Source organism: Fopius arisanus, unplaced genomic scaffold (genome assembly GCF_000806365.1).
Source record: "Fopius arisanus strain USDA-PBARC FA_bdor unplaced genomic scaffold, ASM80636v1 scaffold00039, whole genome shotgun sequence".
Taxonomy (NCBI): Eukaryota; Metazoa; Arthropoda; class Insecta; order Hymenoptera; family Braconidae; genus Fopius; species Fopius arisanus.
In genome coordinates this window covers 330,614-353,659 of record NW_011887778.1, presented here as the reverse complement: position 1 = coordinate 353,659, position 23,046 = coordinate 330,614, and the positions used below count along the sequence as shown (strand labels likewise).

The window sequence follows — 23,046 nt, the reverse complement described above, 5'->3', positions numbered from 1 at the left end:
GTTCAATTGATTAAGAAAATGGAAAATAAATGAAAAGGTTCAATAAAAACACCAGTCATGAAAAGTTCAACTATCATAAGCTTTACTCGGAGACAGTTGATTGGAAAATAATTCAATAGATTTCGCAAGCCAAATATTTTTCCAGTTAAGTAACACATTTTCAGTTAATGCACTATTCAAGGTATAAAATATTTATCGATGAGAGATGAATCGTAAAAATGGTAAAATTTTCTGAATTCCATAAAACGGCAAATCATTCAACATTTAAATAATTTTCGATGGAACTGCTATGACCTAATTATATTTAGAAACGATGAATTTCATTACTAAGTACTTCTGTAAATTTGTAATTGATGAGAGTGAGAGATCGAACATATTGTAACTAAAATTGGAATTGTCTCTTCTCGCCAATGTGAAATTGAAACTGGCTGATTAAATTCCTTGGAATGCCTGTGATCATTTATTCATAAAAATGAAGTTGCATTTTTATAAATTTTTCTCTAATTCTAATCAATGGAAATATTATTAGCTCTATCATCGTACTCTTGATACTCCAAACCGGACGAAAAATCTAATCCGATCGAAAGATGAATGAATTTTCAAGGACTCGTGGAATATCTGAGTCATTCTATTACCAAACACGAGGTAAACAAATTTCGATCGATCTCTGGACCTCAATGACGATTAAACGACTTCGGTATGATCAAAAGGGTAATCTGTACAATAAAGATATTTTTGATGTGCTTGATTCAACAAGAAACTCATTCCCATTAAAAAATCACAGTTATAAATTTCCCACCTATGGTAGTCTAATCACAGTGTCTGAGATGATTCCTCAACATCTCCCCTATGACGATGGGGAAATTATTTTGAATAGGAGTTAGAGCTCGTCGTGACGGAGAGACGAGAGAGCTTGACAGGCTGATGGATTCATCATCCAATTCAGGTCCTGAATTGTTGCTGAGTGCATTGACCACACAGCAAGCACAACAACCACGTGCATTATATTGTGGGAATTCAGGACAAGATCCACCTGGCCTGACAGCCACTTCTCCGGGATTCGGAGGGCGCCTATCGTTCCGCCTATCACCGCGACTAAATCCTGAAATTCATAAGAAATTATTGTAACAATTAATTTTCATCAATAAAATGTTCATTTTAATTTTATTCGAAAAAGTCTCTCTTTAATTAATTATCTCATCCCATTCAGCATTTATAAAGGGTTTTAAATTCAAAATAATTTTGCATTTTAAGAGATTACATTTTTGGAGTATTATCAAAATTATGGAGTCTCTCAATTGAGGATGTTTATCGACGATAACGTTTATCTAGAATTATTAGAGTTGAGTCAGTGCTGCGGTTATAGGATTTAGTTCAAGACATTCTTTCAGGTTTTCGTAGTGTAGTCGGGTATCACATCCGCCTAACACGCGGAAGGTCCCCGGTTCGAACCCGGGCGAAAACAATTTTTTTTTTTTTAATTTCGCACGTATTTTATTGTGATTTATTGACATCTGAATCAAAAATCAAAATTTAACCGATTTTTTCTTTCCAAGTAATTCCAAGTAATTCTACTACAAATCCCGAGAGACTCTCTGTTACTGTAATCCGTTTAAAGCCCCGTAAAAGTCACTCGACCACGAATTCAAAGAATATGATTTTACATAATTTTCACCTGGAGTACAACGTGTCTGAGTGCCTGAGGATTTCCACCACCGATCCGGAAGCACCTGAGAGTGAGAAATATCATTCTCATCATGAATGGTGGTGAGAAGCATAATCTCCGTTCCCAAGGTGACGTAGCCCTCATGGCCTATTGAGAAATTAGTGTTATTAGACAATTCCCTTCAATGGGCTTTGATGATAGAAATGTAGAGCAGTTGCCTTTGAGAGACCCCACAGGCTCAGGAAAATGTACAGGGCCATGCAGGCATGCCACAGTCCTCCAGGAAGACAGTGAATCGAAGCTGATATGAACGGCATTGCACCTGCCATCAATCAATCCAATTCCTAATTACTCCGATACTCAAGGTAACGGAATTCTTCGGCTCACTAATAAATATTTATACTCTTACTAATTTTAAAATGTTCACTCATTTTTTATTCCTAATTATATTACTTGATAATTGGAGGAAATTTAACTAATATTTAATTGACTAATTTTGAGAGATTTTTTGGGCAAATTTTGTCATTTGAGAGCCCGCGGGTACGAGGAAATTAGAATAGATCCTGCGTTGTCTCTGTAACACCTATTTTAATTAAATACCCTCGTCAACGAAGCCAATTGCTAAATTTAGAGATGTCAAGAGATTTTCTCTCGCCCATGAAATTAGTCTTTGACATTAGTTTAACTTCACTTGCTATGCAGACATTCAAAAAATTATACTCAGCGCAATTACTTCTCTCGGAGAATATTCAGTAATTTTTCTAATCCCGGGAATTTATTACCATTGATTAATTTTTTTTTAGAACCAACGGGGAATGTTTTTCTAAAAATGGAAAAAATCAATATAGTGACAAGTGTCAAGTGAGTTAATCAATCGCTATTCGATATTTTTAATACGAAAATGTTAATTTGATTTTCATTTGAATTCAATTGATTTTCTTCATAGATTGAAATTTTGCTGAGAATTTAAGACGGTACCTGATTTTTCAGCAACAAAATGCAGTGAAATTCATTGTAAATAATTTGTTTAAAAAAATTGTTTTCCGGGGTAATTTTCAATATTGCGTTGAGATCTCACCAATACTCTGGACAACCCAAATCCCCAGCATGTCGAGCTTGAGTAATCTTCGATAAACGGCTTCTCCACGATCCAAGTTCATGAACAGATGATACAAAAAGGATCCTAGCCAGGGGCTGGCTGCCCCGATCAGATGACACCAGGATAGAAATCCATAAAAGGCACCTTCATCGCTCCAAGGCAAGCAATAAGGGACCGTTATCAGGATGCAGAGAATGGCGAAACCTTGAGCCAAAGAGGTGAGAGGGGGGCAATGAAAGAAGACATGAAATCCATTTTAAACCCTTCCATCGCTTCCGCCTCATCCTCAACCCCTCCGTCACTCCGGTCTATTCTATTCGAGAATTGACCCGGAGTTATCTAAGCCGACCTTGACCCCAATCCCATGGAGTGATCCACTTACATTTCCACGTGCCACCCCTTTACTCCGGATGATTTATATTTTAAAAAACAATTACTTGTGAATTCATCTCCGGATTGCAGAACCCACGAGTAATTTTTTTATATAAAAAAAAATAACAGAGCGGAACAAAGGTGGAAGTCAGAAGAATTTTTGAAATTAATTCTGAAAATTCGTTGTGAAGAATAAAAAATGTTCAATCACTGATTTCCACTTCAATAAAATCAGCGATTAATTATTGAAAAGAACAATTACAATTACGATTACAGGAAAATCGACATGTACCCAAATATTTATAAAAGTGATGTAACTTGTCGAATTTTCGAATTTGTAATTTGGAATAGAAAAATGGGGATTTTTTGTAGTCGAACTCACCATGCGTCATGATATTAACTGTCTCATTATGAAAATAAAAAAGACTCCTAAGACACCCACTGGCACTGGTGAGAGGTCTGTACCCAGTTCTAATATGCGGATTAAACTGCAAATGCCTGGGCATATCACTCCACTCCTTGAGAAAAGCATCATCCCTCAAATTTTCGGAATTGGTTCTCCACCCCTGACCCTTGCTGATAAATTTGAGACACACGAGTGTTACCCCACCCACCATAACAACGAGAGCCACAATAACCGCCAGTTCTCTGACAGTTGTATTTTTTTGTTTAAACAATTTCCTCTGTGTCACCTCGAATTCAACAGACACATCTGCATTGCGCGCCTGCACAGCTCACAGTGCCCAGAGCTTTGGTATCATACCGAGTTCTTCACACCCTTCAACCCACCATCCCCTTTCTGCCTCACCAAGGTTACAATTCCATCCCCTCAGCCTCTTGACTCCATTCTCCACAGTTTCACATCTCGTGTTTATCGACCAGATCCACCACTTCCTTCCCTGGAGCATCTCCTGGAAATGTCAGAGGAATTGGCGCAATTGGGGGGTTGCGGATAGTTGACATTTTTTCCATTTATCCCAGATTTTTATCTACCCCTGTGGAGGACTGGGGGTTGGCGCATGTGCTGAGAAGAGGACGTACACGAGGGATGAATATCCAGTGGTGATTGGAATGTGGGTGGAAGATGATTGGGAGCATTGCAAGGATATTGGGAAGAGTTAGACAGCAGCTCAATTATTCAACAGTCAGTAAGGTATTGTGGTAGAGTTTATTGGGGGATTTTCTTGGGGATGTTGCTCTGGGGATGAGTATTGATTGAAATCCTAACGGGGGTAGGAGATCAGGGGGGATAGATTTTTGTGGAGGCTCTCGTGACTGCGTACATGTGCAGTTATTTGTGGCATTGCTGGCTTGGGATCGATAATGGGAATTACGAGGGATTTTATCATTTATTCGGGGATTTTTCAGGCACGGGATCTCACCTGGGGCGGACCCTGGAAGTCCAGGGGAGGACGGTACGATAGATGTCAGTCCTCGGAGGAGCCACACGAGTTTTATAATCAGAGATTATCATTTCTTTCTTTGGGAATCAAGGTAATGGTTCTGGGTAATTATTCTGGTTTTAATCATAAGGTAATTGCGCGGAAATTTTCATTTTTGCGTACATCTCTGGAATTTTTTGGACCTTCAGGTGTGAATTTTTTGGAGAAATCGATTGAGATTAATTGAGGGAATTGCGAGATGATGGAAATTTCTACGATTTAGTGGGGAAAATTCACGGGCCGAATTTATTGAGGGGGTAGTTTGAAAATTCGCGGGGTTTAGTGGTGTCGCCATCTGGAATTAACCCAGTCCTGAGTGGGTCATCGGACTCTGGCAGTTTTTTTTATCTCGTCCATGTGTTTCTTCGAGAAATGCCGACAATAACATCTCAAGTGTCCGTGATATCCGAAATACATTTGTGAAAGTGAAATGTTACGTGATTTTTTTGAATATCTGTTTGAGTCAATCGAGGGAACATTTCGGTATTGGATTCTGGGACAGGTAAACACGATTTTTTTAAGGTTTCGATTGAGGACAGGGAAGGCATTGGTGATAGTAACGGAGGACGTGTTTCGCGAGATAAGAGAGATTACGATGAACTTAGGGTTAACCGCCAAAATATTTGTTGACTGATTGTTCAATTGTCGGGGAGTTCGGCCCATCGGAATCTGACATTTTTTGGCTTTTCTTTTTGGAAATTTTGACTATTACTGGAGCTGTCCTTGGGACACCATTTTTTTCACTCCGTCGAGATTCCTCTTTGTTCGGATTATAATCGTCTATTTTTATCCGCACATGTGCTGCTGACGAATCACTCGATTAATATTTCAATTCCAAATCAGACTCGAGTGACTGATCGACCACTCGTCTGATTAAAATCAGGATTATTTTACCTCTCAATTCTCAATAAATATTTCCCTACAATCGTTTTGCCTTTTCTCCCTAAAAAAATCCTCAAAAATTCAGAGAGAGCCACTCAAATTTCCGATGGACTCCAGTTCAAAAATATCTTTTCACAAAAAAAAAAAAGGTCTGGAATTCAGACCGAAATTACACTCACTCTTTCCATAATCCGCATATTTATTTTAAGAACATCCATCCACCCCGATCTGGTCCATTTCGTTTTCTAACAATTTTTCGACACAAATTCCCCCAACACTTTTAATATAAAATCTACATTAATCTCAAAGATACACTACGAATAATCTGATCTCATGATTCATTCCACTTCCACCTCCGGATTTTAGATTTGGCGGGCAACGAAGTGACTTTTTGCCGGTCTAAAATCGTCAATGTTCGTTAATTTCCGGTTATGCGCTTCGTGCCATCGAAGAAACCCGAACAAATAACCGAGTACCAGCCAATCGCATTGATCCAATGTCCACGTCGTTGACACACAATAGTGTTTTGCGTTCCGATACATCACAGTCCTGGTTATCAAGTGTTTGTAATTACATTTGGCATCAGCTGAGCCTGATTTACGTGTGGAACGTGAGTAACTCCTCAGTAATAAAAAATTGAAAAAAAAAACGTCCGTTAAAACCTGGGATTCTGTCCAAAACGTGAAATCTCGTGGCTATCTCATCTCCAAAGGAATAGAGCAAAAGAGAAAAATGATATCATAGACAATTACTCCATGATTGCGCCTGCGTTGCAATTCTCTCTCTCTCTTCGTATCTCTCCATCTCATCCAATTACGATGGGATGTAGATTTTTTTTTTATTAGTCTCCACCTTCAAGATGGCGGCGACAGTGCCGTCATACCTTATGGCGTGCTTCGAGCTACTGCTGCTCCTGTAGTTGAGTTAACGCGTGTGAATTTAGGGGAGAGTTGGTATCATCTGTTTCCTCGGTTTTTCTGGAGTTTTTCGGAATTTTACTGCACATGTGGAGCCGAGGGGAAGACTAGCAATTCATTTATTGGATGGACAGCTGGAGGTTCAAGGTTGGAATCCTCGAGTTTTTTTGGAATTCGGGGCTTACGCGTTTGTTCGGCACTCGTGGCGTCTTTTTAGGGTTTTTCCAAGATTTTTTTTTTCGGGGGTGAGGCCAAAATACAAGGCTAAGGCTTGGTATTCCTGTTTTGGGGGGTGGATTGAGTGGAGGGGTAGTTGTTGTCATTCTAAGTCTCAGGGGTTTTTAGAAAGTGATTTTATTTGAGTTATGGAGACAAATCAGAGGTTTTTCAAATTAATTGAGCCCGTTTATCCATCAAATCATTATTTATCATTGCATTAAAAATCGGAGCAAGTTCTCAATTGTAATCAACTCTCGGGTATAGAATGAGGAAAATTTTCCAGAGGTGTTGAGCCGATGTCATCGTCATTGTCAAGTAAAAGTGTCATACAGCAATCGTCGTCACGCTCTTGGATATCGTCGATCTTCAATTACATTTGGAATCAAGCAAGCATATTTCGTCGTCCCAACGTAAGTAAACGTCTCGGACACGAGAAATGCTAAGTGAGGAGAGAACACTGGGATGAGAGTTTGAATTGAGTATTCGTAGACCATTGAATGCCGAGTGAACACCTGGGATTACTCTGGTACTGGGAAAATGCTTGTGGAACGCATCTGTTTACCTTCTCTCTCGACCCTAAAGTAGTCTCGTTAAGATCTATTCGTCTAGTTTCCCCTCTTCCTTTAAAAGCGTGAAAGGGAAATCCTCATCGCGCAAAATCCGTAGTAGACTGACAGGACAATTTTTCACGTCTCAAAATCCCTCGTCTCGCGGATGAACCCATAGTTTTTTTTTTTTAATTTTATTCTTCATTAGCAATTACCCCTCTGTAACCTCCAATTATTAATTTCACGACCTTCCAAGAATGATCTGATTTGAAATAATTAAAAGTTTATTGCAGGTCTGGAACACAATAATTAATTAATAAAGAACGTAATATTCGAGGGGTAATAATACTGTGGAATAAAATTTAGAGCTATCACCGAGTTAATTATTGCACTTAGTCATCTTTATTATTTTTCTCCTCTAGTCTTTTATGGTGGTAGTTTTTACAGACAAAAAGTGATTGAATTTGTAGCCGATGAAATAATGAGTAAAAATATTGAATTTTTCAGATGCCGAGAACCAGAAGGCGTCATCGCTCGCGTACCCACTCGAGGTCTCGCTCTCACTCAGCAAATGAACCGCAATTCGAGCACAAACGTAGGCGAATCGATTACGAGAGCCCCCAGAGCAAGGGCACGTACAGGTGGGAATTCCTTGCTTCGGCAATTCATCAGAAACACGATCTCCTTTCTCCTTTTATCGTGATTTACTGAGCAATGATTAGTCTCTTGTCCACCCAGCCGTCAAAGAGCCTACCGAAAATACATTGAACTGGGTGGAATTATCGGACATGACTTCACTGATTAAAAGAACAAAAGAGAAAACGTCGTCAGTAGCCAAAGGGTAGTTGACTTATCTTTTCGACAATGTCTCCGTAACTGAGGCTGATAATGAATTTATTGTCTGAAACTTTTTGTAAAACTCATTGAAAACCAGAAAAAACGTCAGTACAAAAAATTGCTGTTGTTTTAATTTTCACGAAATAGCGTTTGATAATAGAGGTTTGAGGTCATAGAAATATAGAAAAATTACTGAGTGGGTAGAAATGGGAGGCGAGCATTAAAATTGACGTAATGGTCAACTTTAGGAACATTAAATGCATTTTTATGGATCGAAAGAGGTTTTTTGTACATAATTTTGATAAAATATCTGAAGCATCAATTTCCGGGATTGAAAAAATTGTAAAATAACATTTTTTGGAATTTCACACGGATAATGCAGACAAAAAAAATTGAATCGTGCATATCTCTCATGTTCTGATCAAATGATAGGACCGAGTGGGCGGTAACAGTGAACACCAGCAATTGGCAGAAGAAAATAATCAATCAATTCGAAATCATCCATTTGGCAATGACAAATGTTAAACACTGGCAATTTGTCTGTGCGGAAGCCTTCGGGGTTTGAAGTGTTAGTGTCTGGAAGGCCAATGCCGTTGAATCCCTTCCATTTAGCCTCCACTTGGCGTTTATTTTCCCCCCGTATGTGTTACTTCACCACAGAACGCCTCAGTATCAGACTGACGCTCGTGAGTTGACGAGAGTACAACTTGTATTCTCGTTAGCTCCTGTCAATTAATATTAGTGTTAAAGGGAGACATTAAAATTTTAATTCATTGAACTGTCAGATTAATTGGAGCAGTAGTTAATCTCTGGCTGTCGTTGAAGATTCTCTTTTATCTCGAGTCCTCACTAACGTGGAATTTTTCTCTTATCTTCCATTTGTTTCTTTTTTTCGAGTACCACCAATTAAGTTCATTCGTTTCAATTTCTACATTTACGAGAGGATAGTTCACGTCAGTCATAATCGTGTAGAAACCCTAGTTTTATTTTTCGAGTGACATTGTGGTATTTACGAAGTCTAAAGGTATGAGTAGCGGATTTTTTTGTTGATATATAAATTCTTGTGCAGTTTTTTAACTGAACAAACGTCGAATTCTGGTTGATTTGGAATCAATATTGATTGTTAATTACGGATATCTATTAGTAATTATTTCACCTAATTCCACATTCCCCATTTGTTAAAAAGAAAAAATTCAATATCCTCGTCATACTTCCTCAAAATTCATTATCGATTTTGACCCATTCATCATCATTGCCCCGTGAGTTCCGTGAATGCTATCACTTTCCTCAGTTCCTTTTTTCCGTTTTTATTCCCGAGAAATCTCGAGCTTTCCAATTCCTCCCGCGGATAATTCTGCAGTGACGACGATTAATCTCAAATTGTTTTGTTTTCGCTCAAGTCAGTAGCTCAAGTGATAAAGTCCGATAACTCGAAATTTACAGTTTTGTTACATATCAATTGATCTAAGAAATTATTGATCTCAAAAGGAATTCGATTTATAATTTTTTTACACACGTGTGTCATTGAAAATTCATTGGTACATTGATCGCGTACCAACAGAACAACCCGGACAAATAGAATAAATAAATCGGCCATCAACTTTCTGACTTTGGCGTTACCGGAAGAACGCATTTGGCGATAGACTAGTGCACGGGAAATTGAAGGAAATTGAGACTTTGAAGGCGTCGGTACAAGACCGAAAGAACACGCATTTTAAAAAACACCCGTGGGTTTTCTGGAGATGTGTATCTTCACTGGTACATGGGTTTATAGCCCCAGTCGGAATTGTGGACAATAGCGACTCTGTTATCTGAGCCCGACTTCCTTCTAATGGCTTATCCAACTGCACTACCGTTCTTCAGTAATTGAAATCGAGAGATTAGAATTAATCTTGAAATATGAAATAGTTCTACCGAATAATACCTATTAATCCCTCTCTATTAATAACTCTATTAGTCGCTTTAATAACTCTACAGCCGATCACTGATTTTCACTCAATAATGACTCAATAATTTTAAATGAAATCGAACAGGTTGATAAAAGGGGAAAAGAGGAAAACCTGTCACTCGAATGGGCTTACCCCACCCCCTCCCTCTGTCGACTTTTTACCTTCTCCAACAATTTAATTAACCGAGCTTCTACAATCCGCAGACAGCTAATTAAATCACTGGAGCTCTTAATCCACCCTCGACACGTTAAAAAAAAAGGCTAAATACATTAATCTCCCGCATATCTGTACTCTTCGATAAAATCGAGGACGAAAAGTGAACACGATTCCGAAATCCGAGTAGAAGGACGTAGTGTCCTCCGTCGAATGGATCGTATCGCTGAAATTCCTTCGACGTGTGGTCCTTGATTGCCATTATTTCTCACATCTCCACATTAAATTCATCTCATTCACCTTCCTTCTACCATAAACCGAGCAACTGACTACTCTCACGAATCAATCAACTTCCACCTTCACTAGAAATGTTATTTCACGCTTCCACAGGTGTTTATGAGCAACAGCGAAAGCGTTTCATACACAATTTCTCTTCATTGGTTTGTGGAGGAGATTAAGAGTAGCATTATTTTTTTTTCTGCGTTTATTATTATTAATTAGTTGATTAAATGAGGATTTGTAAACAGGAATCCGTGAGACATGCCAGTACTCTACGTATCACTTGCCACCTGGATGCCTAGGTAACGATAATCTTAAAATTACATCAAGTAATTAGCATTTATCAGTGTGTTGGTTCATCTCAATTCATCTGTTATTATTCATCGACTTGGAGAGTTGAGTTGTGAACACGGTGTGTTGACTGGGGGGATGTATTCCAAAATAATTCACTTCCTGAGATGTATCACGAGATGACCCATTTAATCTATTCTGAAATTCATCCCAAAGTTGCATCAAGGCCATTGGATCTGTTCCAACGTACAGAATCACCTGAGACGCTTCATTAATTCAGTCCGATAAAATTGTATCACAAATACAATATTTTACGTCATTTGTCGGAAGTGACTCATAAGATTTTCCTCTTTGTTATTTCCGCGAACCAGAAAAATCGAGAGGAAATTTATAAAGCTCGATATACCGAAGTTCAAATAGGTGTCGAATTATCTCGAAAGCCCGTGCATCTAGAAGATCATTCCATCAGTAAAAATCTCAAAATTGTAAGAGAGACTGTCCTGAAAATTTCTAGGATTATGCAGGAATTGAAATTTTTGAAAGATATTTATGAAATTAATTTTTTTTTTGTGGTTTTTTGCTCAGTGGAGAGAGAGTTCTGAGGTCTCGTCAACATGAGCGTGGCACAAGTGTGGAGAGACGCTACAAACGTAGCCACAGGAGATCACCAAGCAGTGGTCGCCAACAATCGTCACACGTTCATGGACACCGTGATCTTGATCGTGGTAGAGCCCACCCACCCCAGTGTCCAACACGTGAAACAAGACGCACTAATCAGCCTGCACGCACCAGAAAGACAAGACATCATCACGCCTCGTCATCACCGAGCCAGGAGTCGTCCAGACATCGTCACAGATCACCATCCACAAGGAGCCCGGTCAGTACCAATAAAACGACCTTCCTTAATCTGCTCTTGTTATGTTTCATCAATAATTGCCACCACAGTGATTTTACTGATTTCAATTATAATCCATTAGAATCCTCAAAAAAACTATCTCACGAGCTCTCAACATCGAAAATAAAACACCAAGACATGAATTCTCTATTTTTTCGTATTAAAAAAAATTGGTAAAATCCACAGAAAATAAATATCACGTTCTCGTCGCGTTTCTCGTTATCGGGGTAAAATCTAAACATAAATCCAGTAGCAAACTGATAAAACGTCAAACGTGCATTCTGGCATGTTCATTAATTTAAGTCTCGTATCGAAAATCATTTCTTATCGAGAAAATCCGATATTCAACAATACGTGAGAGATCTGCACCCTCTACTCTTACTCAGTCACGTTCGCATGGAAATCAGGAAATAAACAAAACGATTCTTCGACACTCGTCGGGCCTTGAAATCTAATTTTCACCGTAAAATAAACTCGAGGTGTAAATATCGAGCTTTACTCCCTCCTTCCAGTAAACAAATCGCCCGAAGCCCCAAATCAATTGATTGATAAATTCATCGACAGTGGATTATTCCCACGCAAAATCCATGGCGATTCTTGAACGATGACTCCACCAAAGACTATTATTATCGAGGGGTAGACCGGGTGTGGGGACACGCCTTCTACAGTCGCGTGTCAAGATACAAGTCAAGCAGAATGATACGAAGTGGAAATCACAGAAAAATAAATAATTAATCGTTAATTATCACCGAGAAATAACAATTCAACCGACAGCACTCTAACGATTCTCTGGTGTTAATCGGCGAAAAAAAAATCCCCAAAGCAATTTTATTCTCCTTGGCTTTAAAAACAAAACCGACAGTTTCCAATTGCTCTCATTACCCGAACATATTCCTAAGTGAAAATAATAAAAAAATAATAAAATTACTGCGGTACAGTGTCCCCTTAAAAAAAAGACACCTAGAGATCCACATGAATCAGTGAATACAGTGAAAGCCAACAACGAGGTTAAACTTCTTTTCTCGAAAAAGCGTTTATTTTGGTCTAAGGACTATTTTCGTGGTTTTGTGGGGCCCCCAGTGTTGGGTGCAAGCGGTTTTCACGTTAGTGTTACGGCCAGATGGCCGTCGTCGTGAACACGTCGGTGGTAAGACCGACAGGTCGATCTCACGATATCATCAGAAAACGTGTAGATTATTATTATAAATTCACCCTATCGAGGATAAATAAGTGACGAAGTGATGAGAGGGTGAATTGATTGACAGGGGTCAGCCTGGATAAATGGCTAGGAGAGATCCAAGTGGGTTTAACCCAGACGATATTCGTCTCGGTAATGACAGGGAGGGCATCTTTGATCGTCATCATCACTCCAGCAGCAAGAGGTACTGGAACAGCTGGATCCAGCGACAGTATGTCACTTCGGATTCGGATAATGAGGTAGTGAAAACCAGGGAGTGATCGGCATATCAATATTCAAATACCAATCAATGGAGTTTATCTATTTTATTCTTGTCATTAATTTGATTGATTGATTGGGAATTTTGGTGGTCAATGGTCTGTACTGGTGATTGCAGTCATGATTGTCACCGGTTGTTGTGCAGTTGTGATTGGATTCGGCTTTCGTGTGATCGTTGGCTCGTATCGGCTCATTCATCCTGTGATTTAATCACTCCTGGGGCTCACGATCAACGATTAATTGCGAAATTTTGAGGTTTAAGGCGTTTGTTGGGTGTTTTAATATCTACGTGGTACTAATTTCCATTGGCACGTTGCAACGCGGTCATTCGAACACACGGGCGATCGTCCAACGCATGAATACAGTCGTGTTAACTCTGCCGTTTATATTTGGCTACTGTTTGGGCTTTTCAGATTTTTTTTTTTCGTCAACTAGCTTCGGGTTTATCGTATAAAAACAATCATTTCTGGTGATTGAATTTGTTAGGGTCAGATAAATTTTTGGATAACGAGAAATTATAACGGATTTTATGGAGGGATTTTTATTGGATCGTGTGGACAAGCAGTCAATAGCCAATTAGTCGAATGGAATTAGGGAAATTAGCGGCTTTGAACCAGTAGTTATTAAATCGTCGTTTTAATCAACTGGGATATTTTTTTTTCTGATTTTTATGGAGTCGTTGGGGAGTTAATGATACATCGGAGTGAAAATGCCTCGATATATCTTCGGCCTCTGCACACACCTACGTTTAAATAAGGAGACCCGATTGAGAGGGGACTGCAAGAGGGAGAGAAAGAGGAGATGAAAAATCGGAGAAATAACGTCACTTGATTAATTACTCCCAGCTACTGGATGAAATGATAGCAGTGGAAAAACAAGACGAGTTTGTATCGGTCGGAGGCGTACAGTTCACTTGAGACTGCGTGAGTTATCCAGTGAATCAAGGAGAGGGATTTTTTTTTTATATCTCCAAGAACACCAGAAGACTGTATCGGCGTGTGTAAAGCACGGGAATTAATCGTACGAGTGAGTGGTAGAACGTAATGAGTTGAATCTGACGTCTTCATCGGTTATGGATTTATCGAGGTGGCGAGTTTTTCTGGGTGAAAATCCCGAGACTTTTTTGTCGCGGTGAAAATTCACGGGGAAAATGTCTCTTCACATTTTTGGAAAACCTGTCGTTTGTTGCGAGATTGTCCGGGAATCGAGAAGCTGTTGAACTAATTTCTTCGAATCCAGGTTATTCGGTGGTGGGATGATGGTCGCCCTTGCACTTGGAATAAATTCACGACTAATGAGAGCTGTTAAAATGGCTGTTGGAGTTCCATGTGATATTCTCGAGGAAGAAGTGAGTTGAGAATTCATTGATGAAAAATTCAATTATCTTGGGATTGTACGTGAATTATCCGTGCCGTTGGGAATTATTTATACTCGAGGGATAAACCACTCGATCTTAACAAACTTCAACTGAGGATGGGAAGAGTGGATACAGCCATCAACCTTGAAAATATACCTCACTCAAACATTATTAATAGTTTAAACGACGAAGACCACGAAAACCGCCCACTTGGGGTTTCTATCGGGACTAAGTAGCTGGGAGGAACTTGAAAATTGATTTTTTTTAATATCCTAGTCACTCGCGGTTGTCCCCTGAGAGATCGTGATTTTCGTCAAGTTTCTCGCTTCCGTCGTGATTCACCAGTGAAGTGAAACGGTTTAGTTCTCTCCATTTTCCATTCTTCTCGAAATTTCTTCGAAATTGCATGAGAAAAATTGCAACAAAATCTGACCCAGTCAGTTTTCCGAAATTAAATTCCCCAGGACATTCATATTTTCCCAAAGATTCTTCGATTATTAATTGGTTGTGGAATCTTTGCAAAACAGATGATTAAAAATTCACTTCTCCATCTTTAATTATGATAGACGTTTTTCTGACGTTTTTTGGCGGTTGTAATTTTTGGATTTATCATAAGGATAGAGTCACTTTAACTTGCGGTTTTCCACCTTTAAAGCGGAATATTCTAGGAGAAGATGTCGGGCCTTGACATTTCCTTCTAAACCATCCCACTGGCTCCTCCCAATTTCCCTGGCGAATAATTACACCTCTCAAATAATTAGTGAACTCCAAAATTACGAATTTTCTGCACTGGAGTGGTCGGTTGTATCAGCTGACGCCTCGCCATCCGAAAAACTAAAAACGATTAAAATTTACGTAATGCGGTGTCGCCATTGCTCATCCATTTTCCCCTCGTCTCCTCTGCATCTCTCAATTTTTCCACCACCCCTGATACCTTCCCCAACCTGTACCCATCTCACTTGGCCCACAGAATCAACTGAGGACGCATTATTTCGTTGGTTATACGTGGACTAGCTTGCACAGTCTCCTCTGAAAATTTATTTTTAGTATACCATCCCAACAGTATTTGGCGCGGTGAAACAGTTTTGCCCCCGTCCTCGTCTACCACTTCTGAATCGCGGTGTCTTGCGTCGTTTGTCGTCGTCGAGGTGGACATCACTCGATCGACGTGCGTTACCGATAAAACAACTTCCCCTCGGGACACTAAATCCACAAGTGCCAAAAAAATCCATTAAAATGTTGTTAAAATAACGAAATCTCGAGGCTAGACCTCACCACCTAAACGAGAATCATAATTGAAAAAAAAAGAAACATTAAAAATCAGTGGACAACTTAATCAATTGAGTAAAAGAAAATCAGGAAATTAAGGCAATTAAGGAAATTAGGAAAAATCGTAGAGGACCTTGAATAAATAAAAAAAAAAACCTTCCCTCGTGAAATCCAAGTTTAACTCGACCGTCACAACTCAATCGTCGCCGTTGGGCAAGAGGTCAACCCCTTGGTAGGAAAAATGTTTGCGTTTACACCTCGAGATAACTCATCGTCGTCCCGTCAGCCCTCGACGTCTCGTCGTAATCGTTACACCCGCTCATCAACAGCTAGTGTCACCCAGCTGTTGAGTGACTCCTGTTCAAATCTCCTCCAGCGATTAACCACTCGTGTACGTGGCCCCTCCAACACTGTAGACAGACAATCAACAGTCGCTCGTTCACCAGTGCGTCCAGCTCGTGATCTTGGCTCAACAAGAAGTCGTCTGGAAGACAAGTACCAGTCGATACTGGATCGTTACTCCAGGAGAAAGGATGGCGATGCAGCTAATAATAATTACAAGCGGAATAACAATCGAAACGATAACGACGTGTACGTGAGGGATGAGTTGAGTCCGTTTACCCGCGAGGAGAAGACCCTGGAGCCAGAGCCAAAGCCAAGGATTGTTGTTCTCAGTGAGAAGGCATATCCTTATGTAAGTACGAGTGGAGTTAAACGGGAGAAGACACCGGGTTATCATCGACACAGGTCGAATCAATTGACGGGTGAATCGATCAGGAGATATGGTAGACACAAGTCCGGCCAAACTGAGAGCAGGAGCAGAAAAGTCAGGCCACTTCATCGCTCGGGGAAGAGCGAACAGCTCGAGGGCACCCTTGGCAGGCTCAAACGCAAGGAAACAGACACCAATGCCGATCCCGATAGAACACCTACTCAGAGAATTCCAGATACCATCGAGGACGAGGCCATCACCGAGAGGGAGGCTAAGCGCAAGGAGATTCAGGGACTTATTATGAAGTACTCAGCTATTGAAGAGGCTTATGGCAAAGTTGGGGGGCCCAATGGCGAGGTCAAACCCAGTGCTGCTGATATCATTGCCAGCAAGTATCAGAAGAATACTGCGAAGGGAATTTGTTCGGTGGCTGATGGGAAGTTTAATGAGGGCAAGATTGTAAGTTGTCGAGGGTGTGGGGAGCGCATTTCGGGGGTTTTCGTGATTTTATTTCTTTTTGTGCTTTTGTCGTGATAATGTGGTTATTGCGGTGAGAGTTTTACTAATTGGGAGGGGAGGGAATACTCGGTGAGTTCATGACACGCTATTTGTTGCTTAACTCGTGGTTAACTCCTCGTTTTTTATACTTGGATATTTTTTTAATATTTTTTTGAAGATCGGGAAGTGGAAGGGTGTTATGGTGTGAACGTTTTTTCGATTTTTCCATTTCTTCGTGGGATTAATGATCTTTTAGTGGAGTTTAAATTTACTCGTGTTGTTCCTCTGGCTGATATCAGCAGGTGGATTGAATTCTCAAGTGCAGCTTGTGTCTCGATTTGCCACTTGCGGGAGATTTTTCTTCTCTTTTGATCGTTATGCATGTTTAAGAGGTTTTTCAGTTGTTGAGAGCTCATTTGGTCGATTACCAACCACCGGTGAAATCCATTTTTTATATTTAGACTTTTTTTGTGGTTGGATCTCTCGATTTTTTTTTACTCCAGAAAGGAGTTTCGGCTGGAATTGAGGTACCGAGTGGTGAGATGGTTTTTTTTTTTTGTTTCAATTTGTTCGGCTTGATTTCGAGTAGAAATAGACGATGACAATTAGGGTGCTCGTCAATTTGTCGATTTATCGATCACTGTTGGTTGGCAATGTATTGTTCGTCAACGGAGGGTACGTCGCACTGACCGCTGGTGGAATTCAGCGGTTAATGCTACACGTGCCTGACGTTGCTGGATACACACGTAAGTACCCTAAGTATCTAAGTACGCAAGCAATTACATATCTTGTTGGTTTTTTTTTTGTTTTTCATTATATTCATACACAATTTGTTTTTTCATTTATTTTATTAAACTTTGTGTTTCTAATTCGTCACATCCAGACGTAATGGAAAATAAAAAAAAAGCAGTCGATTGTAGTATTTTCGTAATAAATTACTAGTATAAAAATAATTAGAGTACCGGTGAATCATCAAGAACAATCGGCCGAAGAAGCGGTACGACGAAGCAGTCATTGTTCAAATTATTTACAATTGCACAATTGTTCAGTGATTTTTATTATTTTTTTTATTCCAGTAGAATTCCAAAGTTTCTAGTTTCATCAGTCAATGTTCAGTCGAGTTTTCAATGAAATTGAAGTATTGTTCTTAGAATTATTTGAGTTGATGTGAAAAATAAGACTGCTTCGGTAAATATCAGTAGGAAAAATCCAAAAATATATATAGAATAATATATTGAAAAAAAAATAAAATAGATTAAGGATAAAAATGCGCTTTGTGCCGATTGGTAAATTTCGTAACCGCAACTTTCTGACTTGGCAAACTATTTTGCCCTCTCCCCTTTCTCTCTGATTGTTGGGTTACCATCTCCGTTGTAATGGAATGGCAAATGGAATGGTTCGTCCTGTGGGGTGGACCCTATGATGGAATTGATGTGGATCAACAACGGCTGAATGAATCAACGATGATAACACACTGTGGGGACTCACACAACACAACACAACTGGTTATTAACACTGATGATTTGTGGAATATCCTCGGCATAACCTGGAACTAATGGAAATGGGGATTTATTATTATCGATGAATCCGTTATTGAATTTGTTACAACGGATGGGATCATGGCCAATTGTTGCGGTGGTATCGACCGATTTTTTGTCGATTTTGGTTGCATCATTGTCATTTGCCATTGGATCAACATTACCAACCATTGGGGGACATCCAATATCATCTCGACACTGTTTGATGCCACGATTTACTCGACGATTAGAGCCCACGACAACCATCCGTCGAGGACGACGAGGACGGCCACCTTGTATACCAAAATGGCGACGTCCTGGCAAATAGATGTTCGTGAAATACGTGAATACAATCATTGTAGTAGATTTAAGAAACAGAAATGATTATTCATTTTTATCAACCCCTTTTTTTCGCAGTCTTTTCACCATTAAGATCGATTGGCTCGACTTTTTTCATCTTATTTTCCTTCATGTTCTCCCCTCTTTCGATTTTTTCTATTATTTTTTTTTTTACCGTTGAGAATTTCTCGGTGAATTGTCATTGTTCACCATGAGAATGGGGAAATTATATTAATGGGTGATTTATTATATGTTTGTTTACAAAATTGAAAAAAATAATTGAATCATCTCATTAAAATTTCTCCAATTATTCATCCCGCGGGCAAAAAGTTCTCGAGAAATTCGCGGAAATCGAATCGTTTTCTGGCGATTCTCAATTTTTCATAGTAAATTCAATTGAATAACTCCAAAAATGATTTTCGGTTTATCTCAGTAATTTTCCCTCATTCCCAGATAATTTCGTTGACTTGTTTCATCCTTACGTGATTAGTAGGTATTGTACTGTGACACAATACCTACCAACGAGCCAAAACGATTATTTTCGCCAACATTGATATAGAAAAAAAAAAATCATAACATCAGAGCCCAGAAGTATAAAATTTCAATCAAATCTAAGATAATGATTCATTCCCGGGATTTAATTAGATTCTAATCGCACACTTTCGTGCCCACAATATTTCTCCTCCTGTCTGACTTTTTTTTTTCACTTTTTTTTTGACATTCCACCTTTTTCAGATGCCAACGTTTGTCTCGCTGGACCCGCGCGACTACAAGTAGCATTAAACAATTCGGTGTGTCGTGTCACCCAGGAATTAAGAGTGGAATCGCATTCCCTTTGGAGAACGCGTTAGATACCGATGAGAATGTCTTTCACTCTTCTCGATTGATTGAAAAAGAAATAATTTTTATTCTCGATGAATATAAATTTTTTATTCTTCACGTCATTATTTTATTTTCTGGGTGAAACGTCGACCGTTGTCCGTTTTCTCTCTGTCTCGCTATCAAACTTTCCCTCTTCACGATTGACTTATTAATCAATCATCGATTGTCTGGAATCGAATTTTTACGACTCGATAAATTTAAACGGCACACTTCTTCCATTTGATTGACGAAGACAGAGAGAAAGTGAACATATTGCCTCGTGTAATCGTCAGTCAGGTTGAATAGAAAATAATTAGGTTATCGGTTGGGGTAATTAAACCTCGAGGCGTATTAAAATTAACTCGTCTAGTGAAAAGCAGAATTTTCTCGGTAAACACTCTGCTGCACAGTTTATTGTTCATCGGCCGTGCGAACACGTTCATATTATCATTGTAATCTCTGAATTATCGATATATTATTCAGGGTAGTTGTCCACTTTTTGATAATTCCATAATCGTTTTCATTCGTTTATTTTTCACTTTTTGTTCGACGAAATTTGGAGATTATGCTGATAGTCGGTGTGAAATTGTGCTCACAAGGCCGTACCTTTGCTCTGGATTAACTCAATATTCTTACTATTACAGATAAAGTACTGTCAACCCTGGGGGAAGGTACTTTTGGAAAAGTTGTCAAGGTTAAGGATATGCAAATGTAAGTTAACAGCTGGATTTGGTGGTTTTAATGGGAGATTGTAGTCTTTCCCCTGAATATTTTACGGAGGGTTGAAATTATAAATAACATGGGAATGGCTATCGTAATTAAGTACTGGCTCAGTGTCAAGAGTACACGTGTGTTCGTACTGTTGTTTCAAATATTTAGGAACTTAGAATTATATTTTAGATTGTCGGAATTCATCGGTTACTTACTCATCGTGTTAATTTAATTTAGGGATCACACTATGGCCTTGAAGATTATCAAGAATGTAGAGAAGTACAGAGAGGCTGCTAAGCTGGAGATTAATGCACTTGAGAAAATTGCAACGAAAGATCCAGATTGTCAACAGTAAATAGCAATTATTATTTTTTCACTCTCTTCACATACCTCTTAATATTTTAGAAAAAATTTATTAGAAATTTTCTCCTCAAATCTCGCATTCTCAATGCCCTGCCAAAAATTTTGCAATTTTCCTCTTAAATTTAATTTGACAAATTGCGTTATTATTCTTGCAGTCTCTGTGTGAAAATGTTGGACTGGTTCAATTACCACGGGCACATGTGCATTGCCTTTGAAATGCTGGGACTCAGTGTGTTCGATTTTCTAGTACGTATTGTAAAAAATTTGATTTTCAAAAGATGTTTTAAATGCATAATTAATTTGATGAAATCTCGATTGAATCACAGAGAGACAACAGTTACCAGCCATATCCCCTGGATCATGTTCGACACATGGGGTATCAGCTGTGTTATGCTGTGAAATTCCTCCACGACAACAAACTCACTCACACGGATCTCAAACCTGAAAATATACTTTTCGTTGACTCAGACTTTGACATCTCATACAACGCCAAAAAGGTAATCATCACTGAATCCTTAAATAAATCCCTTTACATGTTCTGTGTTTTTCCCACCCTCTCATTCCTTCTCCAATGGTGTCAATCTGTTGTGTAATTAGAGCATGAATTTATCAGAGATATTCTCGTAATAAATGTCCGCGACAAAGCACGCATTCATGTTAAAAACAGTATTTTATTCGTGATGATGTTATTCACCAGGAGATTCACTTTTCCAATGAAAATAATTTGCAGGAATATATTTTTTTAATATCCACTGAATTTCTACTGAATAATCGAATGATAAATAATTGTTTTCAATGGAAAAAAAATCCTACTCGTCCTTATCAAGTAAATGGGGCCTTACCATTGGCCAGAAACACATAAAAAACGTTTGAGAAAAGCGTCTTCTGTTCAAGCGACGAGATGTGAGGCGTGTCAAGCGAACGGACATTCGTTTAATCGATTTTGGAAGTGCGACATTCGATCATGAGCATCACAGCACCATCGTAAGTACGCGACACTACAGAGCGCCCGAAGTTATTCTCGGTGAGTAATTTTATATCGAATAGATACCACGTGATTCCGAGTCCACTCTCTCAATCGAGTGTGCGATATAATTGAAAGGGCGCTATTATTAACCATTATGATAATTCATCAGAGCTTGGATGGTCCCAGCCGTGTGATGTTTGGTCAATTGGCTGCATACTCTTTGAATTGTACCTGGGAATAACGTTGTTCCAAACACACGATAATCGTGAACATCTCGCTATGATGGAGCGCATACTTGGCACTATTCCACACCGTATGGCGCGTAAAACTAAGACCAAGTACTTTTATCATGGCAAATTGGATTGGAATGATAATAGTTCTGCTGGAAGATATGTTAGAGATAATTGTAAACCGTTGCACGTAAGTTAACATTAATTATTATTAAAAAAAAAAAATTGTATGAGAAAAAAAAATAATTAAGACCAAATTTTGAGAAGATTAATTCAATTTGACATTTTTTAATGGTTTTTTTTTTACAGCGTTATTTACTGTGTGAGGAAGAGGAACACCGACAATTATTTGACTTGATCCAACACATGTTGGAGTATGAACCATCCCAACGGATAACTCTGAAGGATGCTCTTTCCCATCCTTTCTTTGACTCACTCCCAGCCTCCCAGAGAATAACGGACGCACGAGCTGGTGGTGAATCCCAATCGACGCACGAACGATCTCACTCTCTGTCTCGATGAAGCTAGAAGTGGGACCGATCCCTTGACTGCTCAGACACCAAACTCAAACGAGTATTTAATGCATTCTGTGGAAAATTGTCACTGTACCTAGGACGATACTTCTGAAACCTCCCCGTTTTAATTCAATTCTTTTTTTTATTTAATTAAGGTACGCCGATGACTTTTACCAGAGAAAAAATGAAAAATGTCACAACCGTGTCTGTTCAGTGAAAAGCGACTGTGTCCCATCCTAATCGATTTATTTTTCCTTCAACTCTATCATTTGCGATTGTAATTACACATTTTGTAATGCTCTTCTGTACATTGTATCTTTTATTTTATTAATAACAATTCAGAGACAGATGGAGGAGATAATTGTAAAGGGGGAATGCTGATGGAGATTTTCACTTTCTTTCTTTTTTTAGAAAACTTTCAGTGATTGATATTGAACCTTCGTTTCTTTTTGTTTTGTAAATTGTTGATAATGGTGATAATATTTACGTGAACTGTTTCAATGAACTAAATGAAAAGGTTAACGAAATGAGGCGTGAGTCAGTGAGTGGAGGTATGACTGATTTTTCAGATTATGAAAATAATGATGTGTGTTGAGGCATCATCAGTTCTTCGCTTAATAAAGTAAATCATGATTTCAATTTCGTTTTGGTGATTCCCAATGACTTAATGGAATTCAGTAAATCCTTTTTCCTCGGTTCCCA

At 39.0% G+C, this 23,046-nt stretch overlaps 2 protein-coding genes and 1 non-coding gene across 11 annotated transcripts; 2 read left to right on the top strand and 1 right to left on the bottom strand.

Moving 5' to 3' along the window:
* Nucleotides 1-60: 60 nt before the first annotated feature.
* Nucleotides 61-4,057, bottom strand: LOC105266534 (progestin and adipoQ receptor family member 4). The gene is made up of 5 exons (XM_011304773.1): nucleotides 3,520-4,057; nucleotides 2,745-2,969; nucleotides 1,885-1,988; nucleotides 1,676-1,813; nucleotides 61-1,102 (listed from the first exon to the last, which is right to left on the bottom strand). The coding sequence occupies exons 1-5, from the start codon at nucleotides 3,752-3,754 to the stop codon at nucleotides 881-883; spliced, it is 924 nt and encodes a 307-aa protein (XP_011303075.1). The 5' UTR covers nucleotides 3,755-4,057; the 3' UTR covers nucleotides 61-880.
* On the top strand, nucleotides 1,392-1,465 carry TRNAV-AAC (transfer RNA valine (anticodon AAC)). Its single transcript has one exon. It is a non-coding gene; the product is annotated as a tRNA-Val (tRNA).
* Nucleotides 2,897-22,983, top strand: Doa (Darkener of apricot). 9 transcript variants are annotated; one of them, XM_011304777.1, is made up of 13 exons: nucleotides 2,897-2,983; nucleotides 4,119-4,290; nucleotides 4,506-4,631; nucleotides 7,653-7,786; nucleotides 11,240-11,531; nucleotides 18,610-18,688; nucleotides 20,203-20,269; nucleotides 20,507-20,620; nucleotides 20,788-20,878; nucleotides 20,959-21,129; nucleotides 21,527-21,656; nucleotides 21,769-22,019; nucleotides 22,139-22,983. In XM_011304777.1, the coding sequence occupies exons 2-13, from the start codon at nucleotides 4,222-4,224 to the stop codon at nucleotides 22,349-22,351; spliced, it is 1,737 nt and encodes a 578-aa protein (XP_011303079.1). In that variant the 5' UTR covers nucleotides 2,897-2,983; nucleotides 4,119-4,221; the 3' UTR covers nucleotides 22,352-22,983. The 9 variants fall into 9 exon arrangements, with proteins under 9 accessions (XP_011303079.1, XP_011303078.1, XP_011303083.1 ...); XM_011304776.1 differs by having other exon boundaries at nucleotides 21,512-21,656; XM_011304779.1 differs by lacking the exons at nucleotides 2,897-2,983; nucleotides 4,119-4,290; nucleotides 4,506-4,631 and adding exons at nucleotides 6,329-6,525; nucleotides 6,881-7,007 and having other exon boundaries at nucleotides 21,512-21,656.
* The last annotated feature ends 63 nt before the right edge of the window (nucleotides 22,984-23,046 follow it).